The sequence below is a fragment of the Tupaia chinensis genome, unplaced genomic scaffold (genome assembly GCF_000334495.1).
Source record: "Tupaia chinensis unplaced genomic scaffold, TupChi_1.0 Scaffold139785_1, whole genome shotgun sequence".
NCBI classification, from domain to species: Eukaryota; Metazoa; Chordata; class Mammalia; order Scandentia; family Tupaiidae; genus Tupaia; species Tupaia belangeri.
Genome location: NW_006199665.1, coordinates 169606 through 192627, shown reverse-complemented (window position 1 = coordinate 192627; position 23022 = coordinate 169606). Strand labels below are relative to the sequence as shown.

At 44.5% G+C, this 23022-nt stretch overlaps 2 protein-coding genes across 2 annotated transcripts in view; both read right to left on the bottom strand.

Moving 5' to 3' along the window:
• Positions 1-6558: 6558 nt before the first annotated feature.
• On the bottom strand, positions 6559-18334 carry LOC102503337 (olfactory receptor 1361). Its single transcript, XM_006162280.2, has 3 exons — positions 18178-18334; positions 11733-11821; positions 6559-7506 (listed from the first exon to the last, which is right to left on the bottom strand). The coding sequence occupies exons 1-3, from the start codon at positions 18332-18334 to the stop codon at positions 6559-6561; spliced, it is 1194 nt and encodes a 397-aa protein (XP_006162342.2).
• A 477-nt stretch (positions 18335-18811) lies between these two features.
• LOC102502905 (zinc finger protein 791-like) overlaps positions 18812-23022 on the bottom strand; it is a 5216-nt gene continuing 1005 nt past the window's right edge. The window contains exons 2-4 of the mRNA XM_027765869.1: positions 21559-21694; positions 21274-21334; positions 18812-19493 (exon numbers count right to left, since the gene is read on the bottom strand). Of these exons, the coding sequence (XP_027621670.1) occupies positions 19040-19493; positions 21274-21334; positions 21559-21694 (651 nt within the window). The 3' untranslated portion in view covers positions 18812-19039. The remainder of the gene's footprint in view (positions 19494-21273; positions 21335-21558; positions 21695-23022) is intronic.

Genomic DNA, 23022 nt, shown 5'->3' with positions numbered 1-23022 from the left:
CGTGGGAATCCAGCGACATAGCCATTACGCTAACTGCTGGTTCCCAATCCCGAATCTTCTTGTATGATGCTTTTCACTTTCCCCTGCCTTTTCCCCAATCCTGTTACCATTGGTTTTCAGCCAGGACAGACCTGGGAGAGATGTTAAAAAGCAGGTAGATGGGGCCAGCAGTTAGAGTGTAGTGGTTTGGGCGATGGACTCCCACATGGCTGACCTTGGTTTGAATCCTGAACCCGTGACTTGAAGCTCATGCCAGGAGCATGTGCATTCATGCCCAGAATCCCAGGGGGAGAATGGAGGAGAAGGGATTGCAATGTGGCCATTCCCTCTGGAGGTGATTTCTCGCTTTCTATCTCTCTGTCTTTCGGGCAAGCGCACGTGCCCTATAGCAAAAACCCCTTAAAAAAAAAAATTGGACAGACAGGGGCTGGCAGGTGGGATGGTGATTAAGATGTTGGACTCTCACATAGCCAACCACAGTTCAAGTCCTAGACCTGGCACTTGCTTTTTCACTCCCCCCTGCCTCTCTCCCTACCTCTTTCTGGTTACATAAAGTAATAATAATAAATTATTATTTTAAAAAATATCAGACAGGTGGGGGGGGTGTCCCTCAGGTAGCACAAAGGTTAAGACACTGTATCTCACATGGCCAGCTTCAAAGTTCAAGTCCCAGACCTAGTGGCTTGAGAATCAAGCCAGGTACGTGTGTGTGAATGTCCAAAATCCCCAGAGGAGAATGGAGGAAAAGGGATTGCAACACGGCCATCACCCCTAGGACAGGTGGTGATTTCTCACTTTCCCTGTCTCTCTCACTCTCTCTGCCTCTCTCTGGCAAGTCCACATGGCCTGAAGAAAAAAAAAAAATAGTCAGACAGACATTTTGGGTAATGTTTCTCCTCTATCTGCATCTCATCTTTCTCACTCATCCAAGAAACTTACTTCATAAAGTAGATGGAGCTTCAAAAACGTAAACCTGTTGTTGCTGGACTCCCATGTAAGTCGACTGCGGTTCGAGTCCTGGACCCAGTAGCTTAAACTCATGCTGGGCGTGAGTGTGTGCGTGCCAAAGATCCCAAGAGGAGAATGGAGGAGAAGGGATTGCGGTGTGGCTATCCCCCTTTGGGGTTGTTTTCTTGCTTTCTGTCTCTCTGTCTCTCTCTGTCTTTCTGGTGAGCGCACGTGCCCTATAGCAAAAACCTCTCCAAAAAAAAAAAGAAAGAAAAAGAAAAAAATGTAAATCTGCAAAGCAATCATCACACCTCCTTGAAGCTAGGAAGGAGGGGCCTGCCTGCTGTCCCCTGCCCTGTAGATTCCAATTGCTACGAGCTGTATAAACAGTGGCTTCTCTGAGTCACTGGCAGAGGCTAGCTCCCCGAGGTCTCTCTTGGTCAATGGATACAAAGAGTTGACTCACCCGGGGCTGCAGGCCCTGCACCTCCTGCTGCCTCACCTGGCAGGAGGCCCTGGTTCGCAGTTTCCCTGCAGGTGGGGTCTGCACAGGGGTGAGGTGGGCCTGCTGAGCAGGGAACTTGACTGAGCCTGATAGCCAGTATTAATCTGTGCCCTGCTCCTGCCCTCTGCCCTCTCTGGCTGTGGTCCCTCTGCCTTTGCCTCTGCTACAGGGACTCTGGGACCTCTGGGGGCCCTGCCAGGGAGGAGGCAGCCTCAGGGAATCTGTGTCCCTCACTTCTCCTCCCTCCCTTCCTGCCAGGGGCGAGTCAATTACCCGAGGTTCCTCAAGGGCTTGAACAGAGGTGAATGCTCTGTAATTCTGGGATTTGGGTCCTTGGCTACTGTTGTTGACAGGAGAGTTGCCCTGACATGAACCCTTAGGGCTGAAGAGGCTGTGGACACACACCTCCAACTCCATATGCCCCCTCCACAGGACTTGCCCAAAGAACTTTCTACTTAAAGACTTTGTTCCTTTTTTTATTGTAAATTTTACTGTCATTTCTTCTTTCTTTACTTTTTTTTTTTTAACGTTTCTTGGCTACTGTTGTTGACAGGAGAGTTGCCCTGACATGAACCCTTAGGGCTGAAGAGGCTGTGGACACACACCTCCAACTCCATATGCCCCCTCCACAGGACTTGCCCAAAGAACTTTCTACTTAAAGACTTTGTTCCTTTTTTTATTGTAAATTTTACTGTCATTTCTTCTTTCTTTACTTTTTTTTTTTTAACGTTTCCTGCAGGGCACATGTGCTCGCTCACCAGAGAAAGAGAGACAGAAAGGGAAAGTGAGAAATCATCGGGAACCAGCAGTTAGCGTAATGGCTATATCGCTGGACTCCCATGTAGTCGACCGCGGTTCGCATCCCGGACCCGGTGGCTTAAAACTCATGCTGGGCGCATGTGCGTGCATGCCCAAGATCCAGAGAGGAGAATGGAGGAGAAGGGATTGTGGTGTGGCCATCCCCCCGGGGGGTGTATATCCCTAGGTGTGGGGATTGCCGAGTTGTGTGGTAACTCTGTTTAACTTTTTGAGGAACTGCCAGACTGATCCATAGTGGCTACCCCATTCCATATGCTCACCAACGGGGTGTGAGTTGCACTTTCTCCATAACATTACCACTTATTATCCATTTTTCTTACAACAGTCATTATACTAAAAATAGTTTCTTGTGATTTTGATTGGGTTTTCTCTAACAATGAATGACATTTTGAATCTTTTCATGTGCTTATTGGTCATTTGTATATCTTTGGAGAAATGTCTATTTGGATCCTTTGCCTATTTTTTTTTTAAAAGAGTTATTTTATTTAAGTTTATTTATTTAGTTAGTTATTTTTTACATTTGACCAGAGAGGGACAGAGAGAGAGAGAGGGAAAGTGAGAAAGCAAGCTGCCAGGTCAGGGACTCGAACTGTGGTTGAACATGTGAGAGCCCAGCTCCTTTAACCACCATGCCACCTGCCAGCACCCCCTCACCCCCCGCATGATTTTCAAGCCACCAAGTCCAGGACTTGATCCAAGCAGCCAGCCTCATGGGATCTAGCACCTTAATCTCCGTGCCACCTGCTAAACTGTCTTTTCTTTTTCTAATTACATATTGAATGTTCATTATTTTATTATTATTTTTAATATTTGCTATAGTGGAGCCAGCAAGTTGGCATGGTGGTTAAGGGCACTGGACTCCCATGTGGCCGATCATGGTTCAAGTCCTGGATCTGGTGGTTTGCTTTGTCACTTTCCCTCTCTCTCGCTCTGTCTCTCTCTGATCAAATAGGAAAATAATACTACTAATAAAGTTAAATAAAAATAATTCTTTAAAAAAATTTACTCTAGGGTACATGCACTCACCAGAGAGAGAGAGCGAAAGAGAAAGTGAGAAAGCAAGCCACCAGGTCTGGGACTCAAACCACAGTCAGCCATGTGGGAGTCCAGCGCCTTAACTACCATACTACCTGCTGACCCCTAGCCTGTAATTTATTTATTTATTTTTAAATAACTATTTTATTTAACTTTCTTTATTTATTTAGTCATTCATTCATTCAGAGGGACAGAGAGACAGAGACAGAGAGAAAGCAAGCTGCCAGTTCCAGGAATCAAACCCCACAGTCAGATATGTGGGACTCCGACACTTTTTTTTTTTGAGAGGTTTTTGCCATCGGGCTCATGTGTTGCCCAGAAAGACAGAGAAAGACAGACAGAAAGTGAGAAATCCCCCCTGGGACGCGGCGAGATGGCTATGCTGCACCCTTCTCCTCCATTCTCCTCTCGGGATTTTGGGCACACACACTCCTGTGTGCAACTGGAGTGATTTTCAAGCTATCAGGTCTAGGACTCGAACCCCACAGTCAGCTATGTCAGATCTAGCACCTTAACCTCCACACCATCTGTTGGCCCCTATATACACTCCTATATCTGTTAACCAAGTTGTCGCCATCCCTCCCATCTCTCTCCTCTTTCCAGCTTCTGGTACCCACCATTACACTCTCTCTTTCTGTCTAATTGAATCGTTGAACTGCTCATGCCCTGGAATACGTGGTATCTGTCTTTCAGTGCCTGACTTATTTAGCACCATCTCCTCTAGGTTCATCCATTTTGCCTCCAATGACAGAAATATATCCTTTGTTTAAAAATGTTTTAAATTAGGGCTGACAGGTGGTGTGGTGGTTAGTGTGCTGGACTCCCACATGGCTGTGGTTCGAGTCCCGGACCTGATGGCTTGCTCTCTCACTTTCCCTCTCTCTTTCTTTCTTTCTCTCTTTCTTTCTTTCTTTCTTTCTTTCTTTCTCTTTCTGTCATGTATACTGAAATGCAATGGAAGAAGGAAGGGAGAGCAGGTGTATTTGTTTATGAGATAATGTCCCTCAAGGACTCAGTTGAGAAGTTTGACTGGTCAACCACGGTTTGAGTCCCAGACCTGGTGGCTTGCTTTCTCACTTTCTCTCTCTCTTTCTGTGTGTCCGTCTCTGGTCAAATGAAAATAAATGAATTAATAAATAAAATTAAATAAAAAATAATTCTTAAAAAATGTTTAAAATTGAGTCAGCCAATGGTGCAGTTGTTAAGGTAGCTGGATCTCATACGGCCAAATGAAAAGTTCAAATTCCAGACCCAGAGGCTTGAAAAACATGAAGGGTGCCTGTGCGTGCATGCCCCAATTCCCTAGAGTTTGAGAATGGAGGTGAAGGGACTGAGGCATCATGACCATTCCCCCTGGGGGATACTTTCTCTCTTTCTGTCTCTCTCTGGTGAGCTCACATATCCTATTAAAACTAAAAAGAGAGGGAACCAGCAGTTAGCGTAATGGCTATGTCGCTGGACTCCCACGTAGTCGACCGCGGTTCGCGTCCCGGACCAGGTGGCTTAAAACTCACGCCGGGCGCGTGTGTGTGCGTGCCCAAGATCCCGAGAGGAGAATGGAGGAGAAGGGATTGTGGCGTGACCATCCCCCCTGGGGGGGTGATTTCTCGCTTTCTGTCTCTATGTCTCTCTCTGTCTGTCTGGCGAGCGCACGCGCCCTATAGCGAAAATCTCTCTCAAAAAAAAAAAAAACAAAAACTAAAAACTAAAAAGAGAAACAATATGGGAATGGACCTGGCAGCTTCCTTTCTCATTTTCTTTCTTTCTCGCTGTCCCTCTCTGGTCAAATTAAAATAAATAAATAAATAAGTTAAATAAAATAAATAAAAATAGAAACAACAAAGCAAAAGATATGCCAAGCTGTGTGTGAGTGTGCCCAAAATCCAGAGGATGAAGAAATAGAGGAGAAGGAATTGCATGTAACCATGTCCCATTGGGTGGTGTTTTGTCCTTCTTCCTTTCTCTCACTCTCTCTCTCTTCCTCTCTGTCTCTCTCTGGTGAGTGCATGCACTGTCCAGCAATTAAAGATAGATGATGGGGCCACAGGTGTGTGGCAGTTATGGTGCTGGACTCTCACATGGCCAATTGCGATTCAAGTCTTGGACCTGGCAGCTTGCTTTCTCACTTTCTCTTTTACTATCTCTGTCTCTCTAGTGAATGGAAATAATAACTAATTAAATACAATTTTTTTTTAAGAATTATTTTATTTAGGGGCTCACAGGTGGTTTGGTGGTTAAGGGTGCTGAACTCCCACATGGCCAACTGCAGTTTGAGTCCCGAACCTGGCAGCTTGTTTTGTCACTTTCTCTCTCTGTCCCTCTCTGGTCAAATTAAAATAAATAGGTTTCAAAACAATTTTAAAAGAAAATTATTTTATTTTACTTTATTTACCCATTTATTTATTTTAGTTTGACCAGAGAGGGATAGAGAGAGAAAGTGAGAAAGCAAGCTGCCAGGTCCCGGGACTGGAACCACAGTTGGTCATGTGGGAGTCCAGTGCCCTTAACCACCACGCTACCTGCTGGCTCTAAATTAATTAATTTTTATTTTTTGGAGAGTTTTATGCTATAGGGCATGTATGCTCGCCAGAAAGACAGAGAGAGACAGAGAGACAAAAAGTGAGAAGTCACCCCCTGGAGGGATGGTCACGCTGCAATCCCTTCTCCTCCGTTCTCCTCTCGGGATCTTGGGCACGCATGCACACGCGCCCGGTGTGAGTTTAGCTGCAGTTGACTACATGGGAGGTCCAGTGACATAGCCATTACACCAACTGTTGGACCCACCGAATTAATTCATTTTTTTAAAGAATTATTTTATTTTATTATTTATTTATTTAAATTTGACTAGAAAGGGACAGAGAGAGAGAGAAGGTAAGCCACCAGGTCCAGGACTCAAACCATGGCCAGCCACGTGAGAGTGCTAGCTCCCTTAACCACCATGTCACCTGCTGGCTCCAATGAATTAATTTAAATAAATAATTATTTAAAAATAAAACGAAGATAGATGATGATTGAGGCTGGTAGGTGGTGTGGTAGTTAAGGCACTGGACTGCTACATGGTTGAGCGCAGTTCTAGTTCTGGACATGGTTGGTGGTTTGCCTTCTCACTTTCTCTCTCTCTCTCTTTGTCTCTCTCTGGTGAGTGCATGTACCCTATAGCAAATTTAAAATAATAAAGTTAAAAGATAATTCTATATATAAAAAAAAGGATAGATAATAATAGATAAACAGATGTTAGGTAGATAGGTTAGTCAAAGAGGCTTCGCAACATGGTTCCCACTGAGAAGTTTCCTGAGGGCGCCCTTGAGCTCTTGGTTCCTTAAGCTGTAGATAAAGGGGTTCAGCATGGGGGTGACCAGTGTGTACATCACAGTGGCTGCCATGTCTCTCTGGGTGGTATGTGTGGATGCGGGGTTGAAGTAGACCCCAATGATCGTCCCATAGAAGAGAGACACAACACACAAGTGAGAGCCGCAGGTGGAGAAGGCCTTCCACTTTCCCCGGGCTGAGGGCACGTCCCACACAGCTGCAGCAATGGGTGTGTAAGAGGCCACGATGCCCGTGAAAGGGATCAGGACCACCGAGCTCCCAAGGATCAACACCAGCATCTCGTTGACTTGGGTGTTGGAGCAGGAGAGCTTGATCAATGTGTTGAGGTCACAGAAGAAGTGAGGGATTCTATTGGTGCAAAATGACAAGCGAGCCACCAGGACCGTGTGGACTGTGGATATGAGGTTGGCTGAGATCCAAGTTCCCGCCACCAGCAAGGCACACCGAAGGGCATTCATGATTGTCATGTAGTGCAGTGGACGGCAGATGGCCACGTAGCGATCGTAAGCCATGGCAGACAGGAGGATGCTGTCGGCTCCCCCGAAGGCAATGAAGAAATACATCTGGGCCAGGCAAGCTGAGGAGGAGATTGTGGCGCGTCCACATAGGTGGTTCACCAGCATGTTGGGGATGGTGGTAGAGGAGAAGCAGATGTCCAGGAGAGACAGGTTGCTGAGGAAGAAGTACATGGGACTGTGGAGGTGAGGGTCTGAGACAACGGCCAGGATGGTGAGCAGGTTACCCAGACACCCAGTCAGATACAGGCCAAAGGTCAGACCAAAGAGCACCTGCCGCTGCTGGGACTGATCAGAGAGGCCAAGGAGGATGAATTCAGAGACATGGGTCTCATTATCCATGTCGAGACAGTCCTGAGGACAAAAACAAGGGTGTCTAGAGTGAGAGGATTCCCAGGGAGGCAAAGGATCACCTGGTTGCTGTTCTTCCCACTATCAGATTAAGCTCACTTAACCTGAGCCTGAAATTCCTCCTCCTCCTCTTCCTTTTTTTTTTTTTAGAGAAGTGTGTTTTTGTTTGTTTGTTTGTTTGTTTGTTTGTTTGTTTTAGAGATTTTTGCTATAGGGCGCGTGTGCTCGCTAGAAAGACAGAGAGACAGACAGCATGAGTTTTAAGCCACCGGGTCCGGGACTCGAACCGCTGTCAATTACATGGGAGTCCAGCGACATAGCCATTACGCCAACTACTGGTCCCTATTACTATTTTTTTATTTTGACCAGAGAGAGAGAGGGGGAAAGTGAGAAAGCAAGCCAACAGGTCTGAAACTCGAACCACAGTCGATCATGTGGGAGTCTCAACAACACTCTAACCACCATGCCACCTGCCAGTCCCCAGATTGGCTGTCTGCAGGGATGCTTATCCTGAATCCTGTCTACAAAGTCTGGCAGAGGGCTTCCCAAACCTGGCACTACTGACTTGTGGAGCTGAATCTTTTTTCCTTTTTTATTTTTTTTTTTTTTAAGAATTATTTTATTTAACTTAGTGTTTAATTCTTTTTCTTTTTTTAAAAAAGAATTATTTTTATTTAACTTTATTTATTTATTTGTTTAATTTGACCAGAGAGGTACAGAGTGAGAGTAAAAGAGAGATAAGTGAGAAAGAAAGCTGCCAGGTCCAGGACTTGAACCTCGGTCAGCCATGTGGGAGTCCAGCACCCTTAACCACCACGCCACCTGCCGGCCCCTATTTTTCTTTTTTTAAGTTCCTTCTGCCTGGAGGTTTTTCCTCCTCGCCTATTGAGAGCCCTGGACTGACTCTATGATCTGGTGGTTACGGAAGCTGGATCCCACTTGGCCAACTATGCAGCTGTAATCTCAGTCTAGTGGCTCAGTCACACCACAATCTCCTTCATTCAGTTCTCCAACCCACCAGGATCCTGGGTGTATGCTCACATGCCCAGTATATTTTTTTTTTTGAGAGAGAGAGATTTTTGCTAGAGGGCGCATATGCTCACCAGAGAGACAGAGAGAGACTGAGAACTAGAAAACGAGAAATCACACCTCAGGGGGATGGCCACAACACAATCCCATCTCTTCTCCTCTCAGGATTTTGGGCATATACACACATGTGCCCAGCATGGTTTCCAAGCTGCTGGGTCTGGAACTCGAACTGTGGTTGGCATGTGGGAGTCCAGCACCTTAACTACTACATCAACCGCTGGCCCCAACTCAATGCTGTTTGACATGTTATTTTTATCTATGTATATATGAATTTTGTTCATGACAGAGCATGTGTGTGCGTATGAAAGAGAAACAGAACATATGAAAGAAACACTCTCCAAAGGACCTAGTCACATCAGGATCCTAGGCGTACATGTACCTGTTTCACACCAACCGTGTCAGGGACTCGAACTGCCATCAGCATGTGTCTACCTGGAGCTGAGGCATTCTTTACAGTGGAGGGTGCTCTGTGCCTTACAGGATGTTCAGCAGCACCCAGGCTACGACTGATTAGATGCCAGCAGCACCTCTTCCACCCTAGCTTCAAGAAGCAAGACACATCTTGAAGTTTGTGTCAAAAATTGCACCCATGGGCAAGGACCAGCAGTTGGTGTAATGGTTATGTCACTGGACTCCCATGTAGTTGACCACAGTTCGAGTCCCAGACCCAGTGACTTAAACTCACGCCAGGCGCGTGTGCGTGCGTGTCCAAGATCCCAAGAGGAGAAAGGAAGGGAAGGGATTGCAGTGTGACCATCCCCCCGGGGGGTGATTTCTCGCTTTCTGTCTCTCTGTCTCTCTCTGTCTCTGTCTCTCTCTGTCTTTCTGGCGAGTGCACATGCCCTATAGCAAAGACCTCTTTTTTTAAAAAAAAAATTTGTACCCATGGGACCAGTGGCGTGGTGGTTAAAGCGCTGGATACTCCCACATGACCGACCACAGTTTGGGATCCCTGACCTGGTAGCTTGGTTTCTTGCTTCCCTCTCTCTCTCTCCTTCTTGTTTTCTCTCTGTGTCTTTCTCTCTGTCCAATTAAAATAAATGAATGAAATTAAATAATTTTTTAAAAAAATTGGACCCAGTTGAGAACTGCTGATTTAGGTAAATCCTCTTGCTCTTTCCTCCCTCAGCACTTGCATGAATCCTCAACAGGATGATGGCGTTTTATTTCACACGAATCCCACAGCAGTCCTTGAGTCACACTTGATACACAGCATCCTATTTAACCCTTGATGACCCTATGATGCAGTCGGCAAAGTTTCAAAATTTAACTCTTTTTTTTTTTTTAAGAAAAGAATTATTTTGGGCCCAGCAGTTGGCATAATGATTATGTTGTTGGACTCCCACATAGTCCACCACAGTTCAAGTCCTGGACCTAGCGGCTTAAAACTCACACTGGGTGCATGTGTATGTGTGTCCAAGATCATGAAAGGAGAATGAAGAAGGGACTGAGGCATAGCCATCCCCCTAGAAGGTGATTTCTCATTTTCTGTCTCCCCCAAACCCAAAGGCCCAAAAAAAAAAAATCCCCTTTAAAAAAAAAAAAAAAAAAAGGTACCAGCAGATGGCATAATGGTTCACTGAACTCCCATGTAGTTGACCTCAGTTGAAGTCCTGGACCCAGCAGCTTGAAACTCGTGCCAGGCACATGTGCATGTCCAGAATCCAAAGAGGAGATGGGACCAGCAGGTGACATAGTGGTTAAGGTGCTGGACACTCCCACATGACCAACCATGGTTCAGGTCCTGGACCTAGTGGCTTGCTTTCTCACTTTCTCTCTGTCTGTCTGTCTGTCTCTTTCTCTTCTCTCTCTTTCTCTGTGTGTATCTTTCTCTGGTTGAATTAAAATAAATGAATGAATAAATAAAGTTAAATAAATAATTACTTAAAAGAGGAGAATGGAGGAGAAGGGACTACAGTGTGGTCATCCCCCCAGAGGGTGATTCCTCATTTTCTCTCTAGCAAACACATGCACCCTATAGCAAAAATCTCTCTCTCTCTAAAAAAAAAAGAGAATTCTTTTATTTATTTATTATTTTTCATTTGATCAGAGGGAGACAGAGAGGGAAAGTGAGAAGGCAAGCTTCCAGGATTAGGACTCAAAACATGGTTGGCCATGTGGGAACCTAGCACCTTAATCACCATGCCACCTGCCAAAAAAAATGTGTTGATAATTATTCTATGGAACAGAGAGTCAGCCCAAGGGGCTGGCAGATGGCATGGTGACTAAGGGCTGGACTCCCACATGGCCAACCACAGTTCAAGTCCCGGACCTGGTGGCTTGCTTTCTCACTTTCTCTCTCACTTTGTTCCTCTCTAGTCAAATTAAAATAAATAAATAAATTGAAAAAGTTAAATAATTCTTTTTTTTTTTTTTTTGAGAGAGAGGTTTTTGCTATAGGGTGCATGTGCTCATCAGGAAGACAGAGAGAGACAGAGAGATAGAAAGCGAGAAATCACCCCCCCGGGGGGGGAGGTCATGCCGCAATCCCTTCTCCTCGATTCTCCTCTTGGAATCTTGGGCATGCACGCACACACGCCTGGTGTGAGTTTAAGCCACTGGGTCCAGGACTCGAACCGTGGTCGGCTCCATGGGTGTTCAGCGACATACCCATTACACTAATTGCTGGTCTCTAGTCAAATTAAAATAAATAAATAAATGGAAAAAGTTAAATAAGTCTTAAAAAAAAAAGTCAGCCCAGGTTCTATTTTCTCTCCTTTTTAAAAGAATTATATATTTTATTTATTATTATTAATTTGCTGTAGGGCATGTGCGCTCACCAGAGAGAGAGCATGCCGCCAGGTTCAGGATTCGAACTAAGGTCAGCTGTGTGGGAGCCCAGTGCTTCAACCACCATGCTACCTGCTGGCCCCAAGGCTCTATTCTTTTCACCAGTACTTGATCCTGACCCCATAGGCTCTGATGGCTGAGGCATCCACAACCCTCATGGGAGAAATGAGCAGAGAGCTCACCAGTGCTGAGGGGGCAGCTCCAAGAAATCTTCCCTAAGATCAGCTCTCCTGCAGCTTGTCTTTCTGATATACTTAGTTGACCCGAGGCTACTGGGCTTCCATCATATCCCAGGGCCTATCAGTTCCCGGTATGGGTTTCTAGGAGTCTTGGGCTGCCTGCTGTCTTACCTTGTTTTGGGACTGCAGGACAGGAGCATGTTTTCTCAGGGAGCGTGGAACAGAAGCCCCACAGGCAGGTTTATACCTGACTCTGTGGTCTCCGGGGTATGATTCCCAGAGAATGATGTTAGAGCAAATACAATTAGCTTGTCCTAGTGGATCTTTTGAACCTAGAGCTCCTAGGGGAAAGACTTTGTCCCAAGAGCCTGGGATTTTTTTTTTCTTTTCTTTTTTTTTTTAGTTTTAGTTTAGGGCACACGTGCTCACCAGAGAAAATTAAAGAAAGGTGGAAAGCAAGAGGGACCAGCAGTTGGCATAATGGCTATGTTGCTGGACTACCATGGAGTCGACCACAATTCGCGTCTTGGACCCGGTGGCTTAAACTCATGCCTGGCTCGTGTGCATGTGTGCCTAAAATCCCAAGAGGAGAATGGAGAAGGGATTGCAGTGTGGCCATCCCCCATGGGGGGTGATTTCTGTCTTTCTCTGTCTCTCTGGTGAGCGCACGCACCCTATAGCAAAAACCTGTCAAAAAAAAAAAAATGAGAAAAGCCCCCCAAGGGGGGATGGCCACATCACAATCCCTTCTCCTCCATTCTCCAGTAAGGATGATTTGGGGCACACCCACATAGGTGCCAGCATGATTTTCAAGCTTCCAGGCCCAGGACTCAAACCATGAAGTCGGCCATGTGGTGTCAGTGCCTTAAACACCAAGCTACCTGCTGGCCCAAGCCAGGTTTTCATTTAGACCTCTCTTGGTTGACAAAGGGATAGCACAGAATCCAATTTTTTCCATGAAGTAACTTTAATATATTTTATCAAAAGTAATGGTTAGGGACCAGAAGTTGGCATAATAGCTATGTTGCTGGACTGTAGGAGACCGCAGTATGAGTCCCTGACCTGGTGGCTTAAACTCATGCCAGGCACATGTGCGTGCTTGCCCAGGGTCCTGAGAGGAGAATGGGGAAGGAATTGTGGGTGTGACCATTCCCCTTGGGGAGTGATTTCTCACTTTCTGTCTCTCTATCACTCTCTGTCTTTCTGGTAAGCCCACACACCCTACAACAAAAACCTATCAAAAAAAAAAAAAAAAAAAGTAATGGTTATGGAGCCAGCAGTTAGAGTAGTGGTTAAGGTGCTAGACTTCCACGTGGCTGACACCGAAGTTTGAGTCCCAGACCTGGTGGCTTGAAATATGCTGGGTCCTGGGGACCAGCAGGTGACATGGTGGTTAAGGTTCTGGACACTCCGACGTGATCACTTTTTTTTTCTCTCTCTCTCTTTCTGTCTCTCTCTGGTCAAATTAAAAAATAAATGAATAAAAAAATTAATTAAAGAAATATTAAAAAAAAAAAGAGAGAGATATGCTGGGTCCTGGGACCAGCAGTTAGCGTAATGGCTAAATTGCTGAACTCCCATGTAGCTGATCGTGGTTTGAGTCCCGGACCTGGTGGCTTAAACTCACGCCGGGCGCGTGTGCGTGCGTGCTCAAGATACCGAGAGGAGAATGGAGGAGAAGGGATTGTGGTGTGGCCATCCCCCCTGGGGGGTGATTTCTTGGTTTCTGTCTCTCTGTCTCTCTCTTTTTGGCAAGCACACGTGCCCTATAGCAAAAACCTCTCAAAAAAAAATATGCTGGGTCCCCACACGTGTGTGCCCAACATCTTGACAGAATAAAGAAGAGATTGTGGTGTGGACATTCCCCCTGGGAGGGTAATTTCTCACTGTCTCTCCAGTGAGCACACACACCCTATAGCAAAAAAAATCTCTCAAAAGTAAAATAAAATAATGGCTATAATGTTGCTAAGTATTTATCATGTGGCTGGAGCTCTGTTAAGTTTGAACATCTTATTTATTTTTTTTTTTTAAGAGAGATTTATACCTTAGGTTGCATGCACTTGCTGGAGAAACAGAGAGAGACAGAGAGATGGAAAGTGAGAAATCATCCCCCAGAGGAGATGGTCATGCCACAATGCCTTCTCCTCCCTTATCCTCTTGGGATTTTTGCATATGCATGCACACATGCCCTACGTGAGTTTCAAGCCACTGGGTCCGTAGTTGGCCACGTGGGAGTCCAGCGATGTAACCACTATGCCATCCACTGATCCCAAGTTTGCAATGCCTTATAACCAGTGGTCTCCAGCCAAATGATGTATAGAGATGGAATGTTTAAAAAATAATAAGAATAGGGGGCTGGACTCCCATGTGGCGGACCATGGTTCAAGTGCTGGACCTGGCGGTTTCCTTTTTCACCTACCTCACTCTCTCTCTCAGTCTGTCCCTCTCTTATCAAATGACAATAAGTAAAGTTAAATAATTATTTAAAACAAAACAAAATAATAATTTAAAAAATTTTAAATGTTTATTTTTTAAAATCATTAAATTCTGGGGCTGGCAGGTGGCATGGTGGTTTAAGGGCACTGGACTCTCACAAGGCATATGATGGTTCGAGTCCCAGACTTGGTAGCTTGCTTCTTCACTTTCCCTCCCTCCCTCCCTCCCTCTCTCTCTGTCTGTCTCTTTATCCCTCTATGGTCAAAATAAATAAAGTTAAATAAAATAATTCTTTAAAACAAAATTAAATCCTAGGGGCCAGCAGGTAGCATGGTGGTTAAGGCTCTGGACTCCCACATGATTGACCACGGTTTGAGTCCCAGATCTGGTGGTTTGCTTTCTCAACTTCCTTCTTTCTCCTTCTCTGTCACTTTCTGGTCAAATAAAAATAAACAAATAATAATGAATGAAAGTAAATAATTCTAAAAAAAAAAAAATTAAATCCTGAAAAAAAAAAAACAAACAACAAACAGTGGTCTCCAACTTTTCTGGCACCAGGGATTTGCCTTGTAGAAGACAAATTATCCACAAATGAGGGGGACATAGTAGTGGTCCCAGGATGACCCATTTCCACCACAGTCATGTTGCAATATACAATAAAACAATCACACAATGGGGCTCTGGCTCCCATGAGATTCCAGTTCTGCTGCTGTTCTGACAAGAAGCTCAGGCAGCAAAGCCAGCAAGGGTGAGTGGCAGCAGACAGCTCAAACCTGGCTCACTTGCCACTCACCCTCCCTGCACAGCTGACATGAAGATCTAGGGTTCAAATCTAGATGTTCTTGGGTCAGCAGGTAGTGTGATGGTTAAGGCCGTCACACTCCCACATGGCCAACTGTGGTTCGAGTCCTGGACCTGGTGGCTTCCTTTCTCACTTTCTATCTCCCTCTCGTCAAATTAAAAATAATAATGGAGAACCAGCAGATGGCACTGGACTCCCACATAGTTGACCACGGTTCATTTCCCAGACCTAGTGGCTTAAAACTCATGCTGGGTACATGTGTGTGGGTGCCTAATCCTGAGAGGAAGGAGAAGGGATTGCAGTGTGGCCATCCCTACAGAGGGTGACTTCTCACTTTCCCTCTCACTGTCTCTCTCTCTCTCTCTGGCAAGTACACTTGTGTCTGTTTGGTGAGCGCACGCACCCTATAGCAAAAAACCCTTAAAAAAAAAAAAAAAAAAAAAAGAGCCAGGGGCTGGCAGGTGGTGTGTTGGTTAAGGGCACTGGACTCCCACATGGCTGACCATGGTTTGAGTCCCGGACCTGGTAGGTTGCTTTCTCATTTTCCCTCTCTCTGGTCAAATTAAAATAAATCAATAAAGTAAATAAAATTATTTTTAAAAAAAGTCATAAATATAGGGACCAGAACTTGGCATAGTGGCTATGTTGCTGGACTTCCACAGTTTGAGTTCCGGACCCAGTGGTTTAAACTTACACCAGGCACATGTGTGTGCATGCCCAGGATCCCAAGAGAATGGAGAAGAGATTGTGGTGTAGCCATCCCCCCTGGGGGGGTGATTTCTCACTTTCTCTCTCTCATGTAAGTACACATGCCCTAAAGCAAAAACATATCCTTAAAAAAAGAAAGCCATAAATATATACTAATAAATTTTTAAAAAGAGCTGGAGTCAGCAGGTGCCATAGAGGTTAAGGCACTGGGCTCCCACATGGCCAAACAACGTTCGAGTCCTGGACCTGGCTGCTTGAGTATCATACTGGGCGCATGTGCATGCATGCTCCAGATCCCAGAATGGAAAAGAAGGGATTCCAGTGTGGCCATCATCTTGAGGGGAAGATTTTACTTTCTCTTTCCTGGCTCCCTCTCTTTAGTGAGCTCATACACCTTACAACAAAAATCTTTAAAAATAAAACTACCAGTTTAACTATTTAAAGGAGTGAAGAAAATAGGGAGGGAAGGAAGGAGAGAAATGAGGGGAAAAGGAGGAAAGAAAGGGGATAGAGGTAGGAGGATAGGGAGAAGACAGACAGGAAGGGAAGGTAAGCAGGGTGGTGTCCCCCCACTACAACCATCATAGAAACAGGAAATTTGGGAGTAGAAGGGAGTTTCCTGACTAAGGTCTTCATGACATTATTCATCTAATTTCTTTCTGAAGCTGAACCCTAATTACTGCATAAATACTGCTCCCTCTAGAGCAGTCTAATAGGGGACCAGCAGTTAGCATAAAGGCTGTCGCTGAACTCCCATGTAGTCGACTGTGGTTTGAGTCTTGGACCCAGTAGCTTAAACTCACACCAGGCGCGTGTCCATGAGTGCCCACGATCCTGAGAGAACAGAGAAGGGATTGCCACGTGGCCATCCCCCCGGGGGGTGATTTCTTGCTTTCTGTCTCTCTCTCTCTTTCTGGCGAGTGCACATGTCCTATATCAAAAATCTCTTTAATAATAATAATAAAGGCAGTTTCATGGACCCAGATTGAATCCATCTGTGGCTCCCTCATGTCCCTCAAGTATTCACATGAATTTGTCTTCCAGGATATCTTGGGATTTATATCCAGGATGGTCTGTGATATCTTAGGTCAGGAACAACTTCATTTTGTTTGCCTCTGTTCTCCTTTATGTTATACAACCCACTTATTGAAGGCACACCAAGAATATTATACACTGCTATAAATACTAGAGGTCTTGCATTAACCCTGAGAAATCCACAGCCCAGAATCCATAGACATTGTCTCACCCACGACAAGAAAAGGTTCACTTTTTTTTTTCTTAAGAATTGTTTTATTTAACTTATTTTAATTTGTACAAAGAGGGACAAAGTATGGGGTGGGGGCAAAAGAGCAAGCCCCCCAAGTCCTGAAACTTGAACTGAGGTTAGCCATGTGGGACTCCAGTGCCCTTAACAACCACACCTGCTGGCCCCAACAGCTTCACTTTCTTTCTGGGACATGGCTAAAGGCTTCCTGAAGGACTCTTGGGGAACGTTTCATAGAACCAAATATAACACTGTTTAATTTAGTCTCACAAACATGACTTAACTGTGGGAAATGTCTACCCAGAAAAAGGAGTAGAAAAGCTAATTTGAGAGACCAGACATGTGCTGAGGAGGTAACATTTGGGATGAGACACAGAATAATGCATTACTATGAAAAGTCAGAGAACAGGGCCAGCAGATGGTGTGGAGGTTAAGGGGCTGGATGCCACATGGCCTTCTGTACAGTTGGAGTCTCAGACCAGTAGCTTGAAAAACACACCAGGTGCAGGTACATGTGCACGTGTGCTTAAAATCTCAAGAAGGGAGAAGGGATTGTAGCAGGACTAGCAGTTAGCATAATGGCTATGTTGCTGGATTCCCATGTAGTCAACTGCAGTTTCAGTCCTGGACCCAGTGGCTTAAACTTATGCTGGGTACGTGTGCGTGCAAACCCAAGATCCCGGGAGGAGAATGGAGAACAGATCGCAGCATGACCATCCCCCCTGGGGAGTGATTTCTCGCTTTCTGTCTCTATCTTTCTGGTGAGTGCATGCGCCCTATAGCAAAAACCTCTCCAAAAAAAAAGAGAAAGGATTGTAGCATGGCCATTCCCCCTGTGGGGTGTTTTCTAACTTTTCCCACTCCCCACTTCACAGAATCCCTCAAGTGGGCGCACACACACTCTATAGCAAAAACTAAAAAACAAACAAAAAAATAGTCTCTAACCAATGCATGTAGGAACAGAGGGGCTAACAGCCCATAGAGCAACATGACTAAGTTTTCTTTTTTTCCTTTTTTTGGAGAAGTTTTTGCTATAAGGTATGTGCGCTCACCAGAAAGACAAAGACAGAGAGACGAAAAGCAAGAAATCACCCCCAGGGGGCATGGCCACGCCACAATCCCTTCTCCTCCATTCTCCTCTCAGGATCTTGGGCACACACACACGCGTGCCGAGCATGAGTTTTAAGCCACTGGGTCCAGGACTCAAACCATGGTTGACTACATGGGAGTCCAGTGACATAGCCATTACACTAACTGCTGGTCCCTGAGTTCTTTCATGCATTTGTAAAAAGCCTAGATGAAGGCTCTCCCATATAACTTACATTCATAGGGTTTCACTTCAGTGTGAGATGTTTCATGGATTCACATAAAACTGAGACTACTGAAGGCTTTCCCACACTTCTTACGTTTATATGGTTTCTCTGCAGTGTGAGTTCTTTCATGCTGATGAAAAAAATTGGGACAATCAAAGGCTTTCCCACATTCCTTACATTCATAGAGTCCATCTCCAGTGTGCACTATCCTATGTCTTGGAAAATGTGTGAAGTGAATATTTTCCCACATTCCTTACATTCATAGGGTTTCTCTCCACTGTTGAGTTTTTTCATGCCTTAGAAGGTACATGGATAAGCTGAAGGCTTTTCTACACTCTTTACATACATATGGTTTTTCTCCCATATGGCTTGCTTTATGTTCTTGAAAGGTCCTGCAACAACCAGATTTTTCCACATTCTTCACATTCACTGGGTTTCTCCCCAGTGTGAATTCTTAAGTAGTTTCAAAAAGACTTTACAGGGAACCAGCAGTTAGCATAATGGCTATGTCACTGGACTCCCACGTAGTCAACCGCGGTTCGTGTCCCAGACCCGGTGGCTTAGAACTCACACCAGGCGCGTGTGCGTGCGTGCCCAAGATCCCGAGAGGAGAATGGAAGAGAAGGGATTGCGGTGTGACCATCCCCCCTGGGGGTGATTTCTTGCTTTCTGTCTCTATGTCTCTGTCTGTCTGGCGAGTGCACGCGCCCTATAGTGAAAACCTCTCAAAAAAAAAGAAAAAGACTTTACAGTAGTTTGTTTTTCCATATGCTTTACATTCATAGGATTTCTCCTCACTATGTGTTCTTTCATGGCTTTGTAAAGAATTTAGATAAGGGAAGCCTTTTCCATGTTGGTTACATTCATAAGGTTTCTCTCCACTATGAAGTCTTCCATGTTTTCGCAAGCTTGTAGTAAAGGCTTTCCCACATTCCTTATATTCATAGGGTTTCACTCAAGTGTGAATTAGTTCATGTTTTTTAAAAGAACCACAATAAATAAAGGCTTTCCCACATTCCTTACATTCATAGGGTTTCTCTCCAGTGTGAATCCTTTCGTGGACCCGTAAGGAACTGGACATAGGGAAGGCTTTCCCACATTCCTTACATTCATAGGGTTTCTCTCCAGTGTGAATCCTTTGGTGGACACGTAAGACACTGGACACGGCAAAGGCTTTCCCACATTCCTTACATTCATAGGGTTTCTCTCCAGTGTGAATCCTTTCGTGGACCCGTAAGGAACTGGACATAGGGAAGGCTTTCCCACATTCCTTACATTCATAGGGTTTCTCTCCAGTGTGACTCCTTTCATGGATTCGAATGGCACGGCAAGAACGGAAGGCTTTCCCACATTCCTTACATTCATAGGGTTTCTCTCCAGCGTGACTCCTTTCAGGGATTTGAACAGCACTGCAATAATGAAAGGCTTTCTCACATACCTTACACTTATAGAGTTTCTCCCCGGTGTGAATTATTTCATGCATGCAAAAAGAACTGGAATAATCAAAGACTTTCCCACTCTGTTTATATTCATAGGGTTTCTCCCCAGTGTGCATTCTTTGTGCTCATAAAATGAGCTGGAATAATCAAAAGTTTTCCCATGTTCCTTACATTTATAAAGGTCCATATTAATGGCTTGACAGCATGTGTGTGCGAATGTCTGTAAGACTACTGAATGCTTTCCCACATTCCTTACATCCATACAGTTTCTCTCCAGTGTGAATTTTTGCATGGCTTCTAAGGGATGCAAAACGATTGAAAGTTCTACCACATTGCTTACATTCACATGGTTTCTCTCTAGTACAGGTTTTCTCATGTGTGCTAAATAAACCGAGATAATTGAAGGCTTTCCCACATGTTAAACACTTAAAGGCCCACCAACACTTTGCATTTTGGGGTGTCTTCTCACGGTTAAGAGAGAAATGAAATTGTCCCCACATGGCTTGCTCCGTTTACATGGCTTCTCTGCATATTCCTGAAACGCATATGGTTTCGATCCTTTGTGAGTGCTTAAGTGTCTATTAAGAGATGAAAGAACAGTAAAGCCTCTTCCACATGTACTTTCACAAGGTTTATCTTGGGTAGAGTTATCTCATTCAAGTTAGTATCTAGAATATGACTGAACATTTCTCTATATTGATCATCTTCTTTCCTTATATAGTCTCTCTACCATATGAGTTCTATAAAGAATTTTTTAAAGAATTATTTTATTTAACTTTATTTATGTATTTTTATTTGGCCAGAGGAGGAGGAGTGGGGGGGGGGGAAGCGAGAAAGCAAGTCACCAAGTCCAGGACTCAAACCATGGTCAACCATGTGGGAGTCTCCAGCACCCTTAACCACTTTGTCACCTGTTGGCCCCAAGTTCTGTAAAGAATGTTAAAAAGAAGGGCCAGCAGGTGGCATAGTGATTAAGGCACTGGACTTCCACATGACCAAACTCAATACAAGTCTCAGAACTGGCAGCTTGAAACTCACTCTAGGTTCATGTGCGTGTGTGCCCAAAATCCTGAGAGGAGAATGAATGACAAGGAACTATGAAATGGCCATCTTCCCTGAGGGATGATTTCTCACTTTCTGTCTCTCCAGTGACTGCGTGCACCTGATAGCAAAAATCTCTCTCTCAAAAAAAAAAAAATTTTTTTAATTTAAATTTTAAAAGAATATATATATATGTATATGTTATATATATTATATACATATACATATATATATATATTCTTTTTAAATTTTTTGTTATAGGGCATGTACAATCAATCGAGTGAGACAAAGAGAAAAAGTGAGAAATCACCCCCCGGATGGGATGGCCACACTACAACCCCTTCTGCTCCATTCTCTCAGGATCTTAGGCACACACATGATGCACCTGGCATGTTTTTTGGGCTGCCAGTTCCAGGACTTGAAGCACAAAGACAGCCAAGTGGGATTCTGCACTTTAACCACCATGCCACCTATGGGCTCCATACGTGGCTTCTTAATACTATTTCCTAGTCAGCTATTTGGCACACACCCAACATCTTAATCACATTTGTGTGTGTGTGTGTGTGTGTGTGTGTGTATAAAAGTTTTCTAGGAATAAGTAAATAAGTAAATCTGAAGGTGGGTGGATTTTTTGGTCTGTTTTTAAAATTTCCTAACAGGTTAAGTTTTTTTCCCAGGAAAACTGCTTTCTTTTGTGATTGTAAATTACCTTTGATGTAGGCCGAAGTTTTCATACTCATCTTCAATATTCTGGTCTTCCCATTTTTCCCCTAAAACAAGATCACAAAACCTTTGAATTTTAAGAAAATTAAAGAAAAATAACCAGGATGGGAAAAAAGAAAATGACCAGGTTGGAGATACCCTGTTAATATGCCTCATTTATTCAATCAAGTACTCCTTTTTCAAACTGGAAATCTTGGGAACAGCATGGGTGACCAGAAACACTTGCACTCTTATTATAATTGACAACATGAAGCAATGATGTTATCCTCACCTGTAGAAGCCAGATTCCACCTGACTTCCTGCATCACATCTCTGTAGAGTTTCTTCTGGGAAGGATCCAGCAGGGCCCACTCCCCCTGGGTGAAGGTCACAACCACATCTTCCAAGGCCACTGAGTCCTGCAACACCTCATATATGTGTAGAGGAAGAAGAGTGAGACTGACAGCCCTGGGGATCTACACTCAATCCATAAGTTCACATGATGTTATGGTAGACAAAATTTATGATTTTTTGTTATTTTTATTTTTAGAGAGATTTTGGCTATAGGACACATGCACTCACTGGAGAGACAGAGACAGAGAGACAGAAAGCGAGAGAGAATTCACCCCCAGAGAGGGTGGCCATGCCTCAATCCCAGCGTGAATTTTAAACCACTGGGCCCACTATTTGAACCGCAGTTGCCCCTGTGGGTGTCCAGCACCCTTAACCACCACACCACCTGCCAGCCCTAATAGTTACTCTTTTAAAAGAATTTGGGACCAGCTGGTTCAAGTCCTGGACCTGGTTGGCTTAGACTCACACCGGGCGCATGTGCGTGTGTGCCCAAAATTCCGAGAGGAGAATGGAGGAGAAGGGACTGCGGCGTGGCCACCCCCCCTGGGGGGAGATTTCTCGCTTTCTGTCTCTCTGTCTGTCTGGTGAGCACACGTGCCCTATAGCAAAAACCTCTCCAAAAAAAAAAAAAAAAAAGAATGTATCTATTTATTTATTCATTTACTTTATTTTACCAGAGAGAGAGAGAGAGAGAGAGAGAGAGAGAGAGAGGAGAGAGGGCGCGCTAGACTTCCACATGGCTGACCACAGTTCAAACCCCATACCTGGCTTGCTTTTTCTCTAACTCTGCCCCTCTCTCGTCAAATTAAAATAAATTATCTAATTAATTAATTAAAGTTAAATAAAATCATTCTTGTAAAAAATTATTTTACTTTTTATCTTTTATTTATTTATTTACTTTAATTTGACCAGAGAGGGGCCAAACGAGAGGGAGAGAAAGTGAAAAAGGAAGCTCTCACATCCAGACTCAAACTACTTTCAGCCATGTGGAAGTCCAGTGCCCTTAACCGCCATGCCACCTGCTGGCCCACAATCCAACTCCCTTAATCACTGGGCCATTCAGCCAGTCTGACAGCAGATCTTTTTTACAACTGACCACATTTCTATCGGTCTGTCTGGAGGCTTTGTTAAGCTCTCATTCACACAGGTTCTCTTTTCTGTTTCTTCCAAAGGGGGGCAATCAGAAAACTGGAAAGGAGTTGTTAGGAAATGTCGTAAAGTATTAAACAAAATTCTGCAGATGGGACCAACAGTTGGTATAATGGCTATGTTGCTGGACTCCCATGTAGTCAATCAACCGCAGTTCCAGTTGAGGACCCGGTGGCTTAAATTCAAGCCAGGTGCATGTGCGAGCGTGCATGCCCAAGATCCCAAGATGAGAATGGAGGAGAAGGGACTGTGG

Excerpts from the sequence above, each read along its gene's own strand:
- LOC102503337 (XM_006162280.2), bottom strand. The coding sequence starts at position 18,334 with ATGTGGGAAAATATTCACTTCACACATTTTCCAAGACATAGGATAGTG. Across the intron at positions 11,822-18,177 it reads TGCAGAGAAACCATATAAAC|ACCACAGAGTCAGGTATAAA; the intron begins GTAAGAAGTGTG and ends CATACCCCGGAG. Across the intron at positions 7,507-11,732 it reads TCCTGCAGTCCCAAAACAAG|GACTGTCTCGACATGGATAA; the intron begins GTAAGACAGCAG and ends TTTTGTCCTCAG.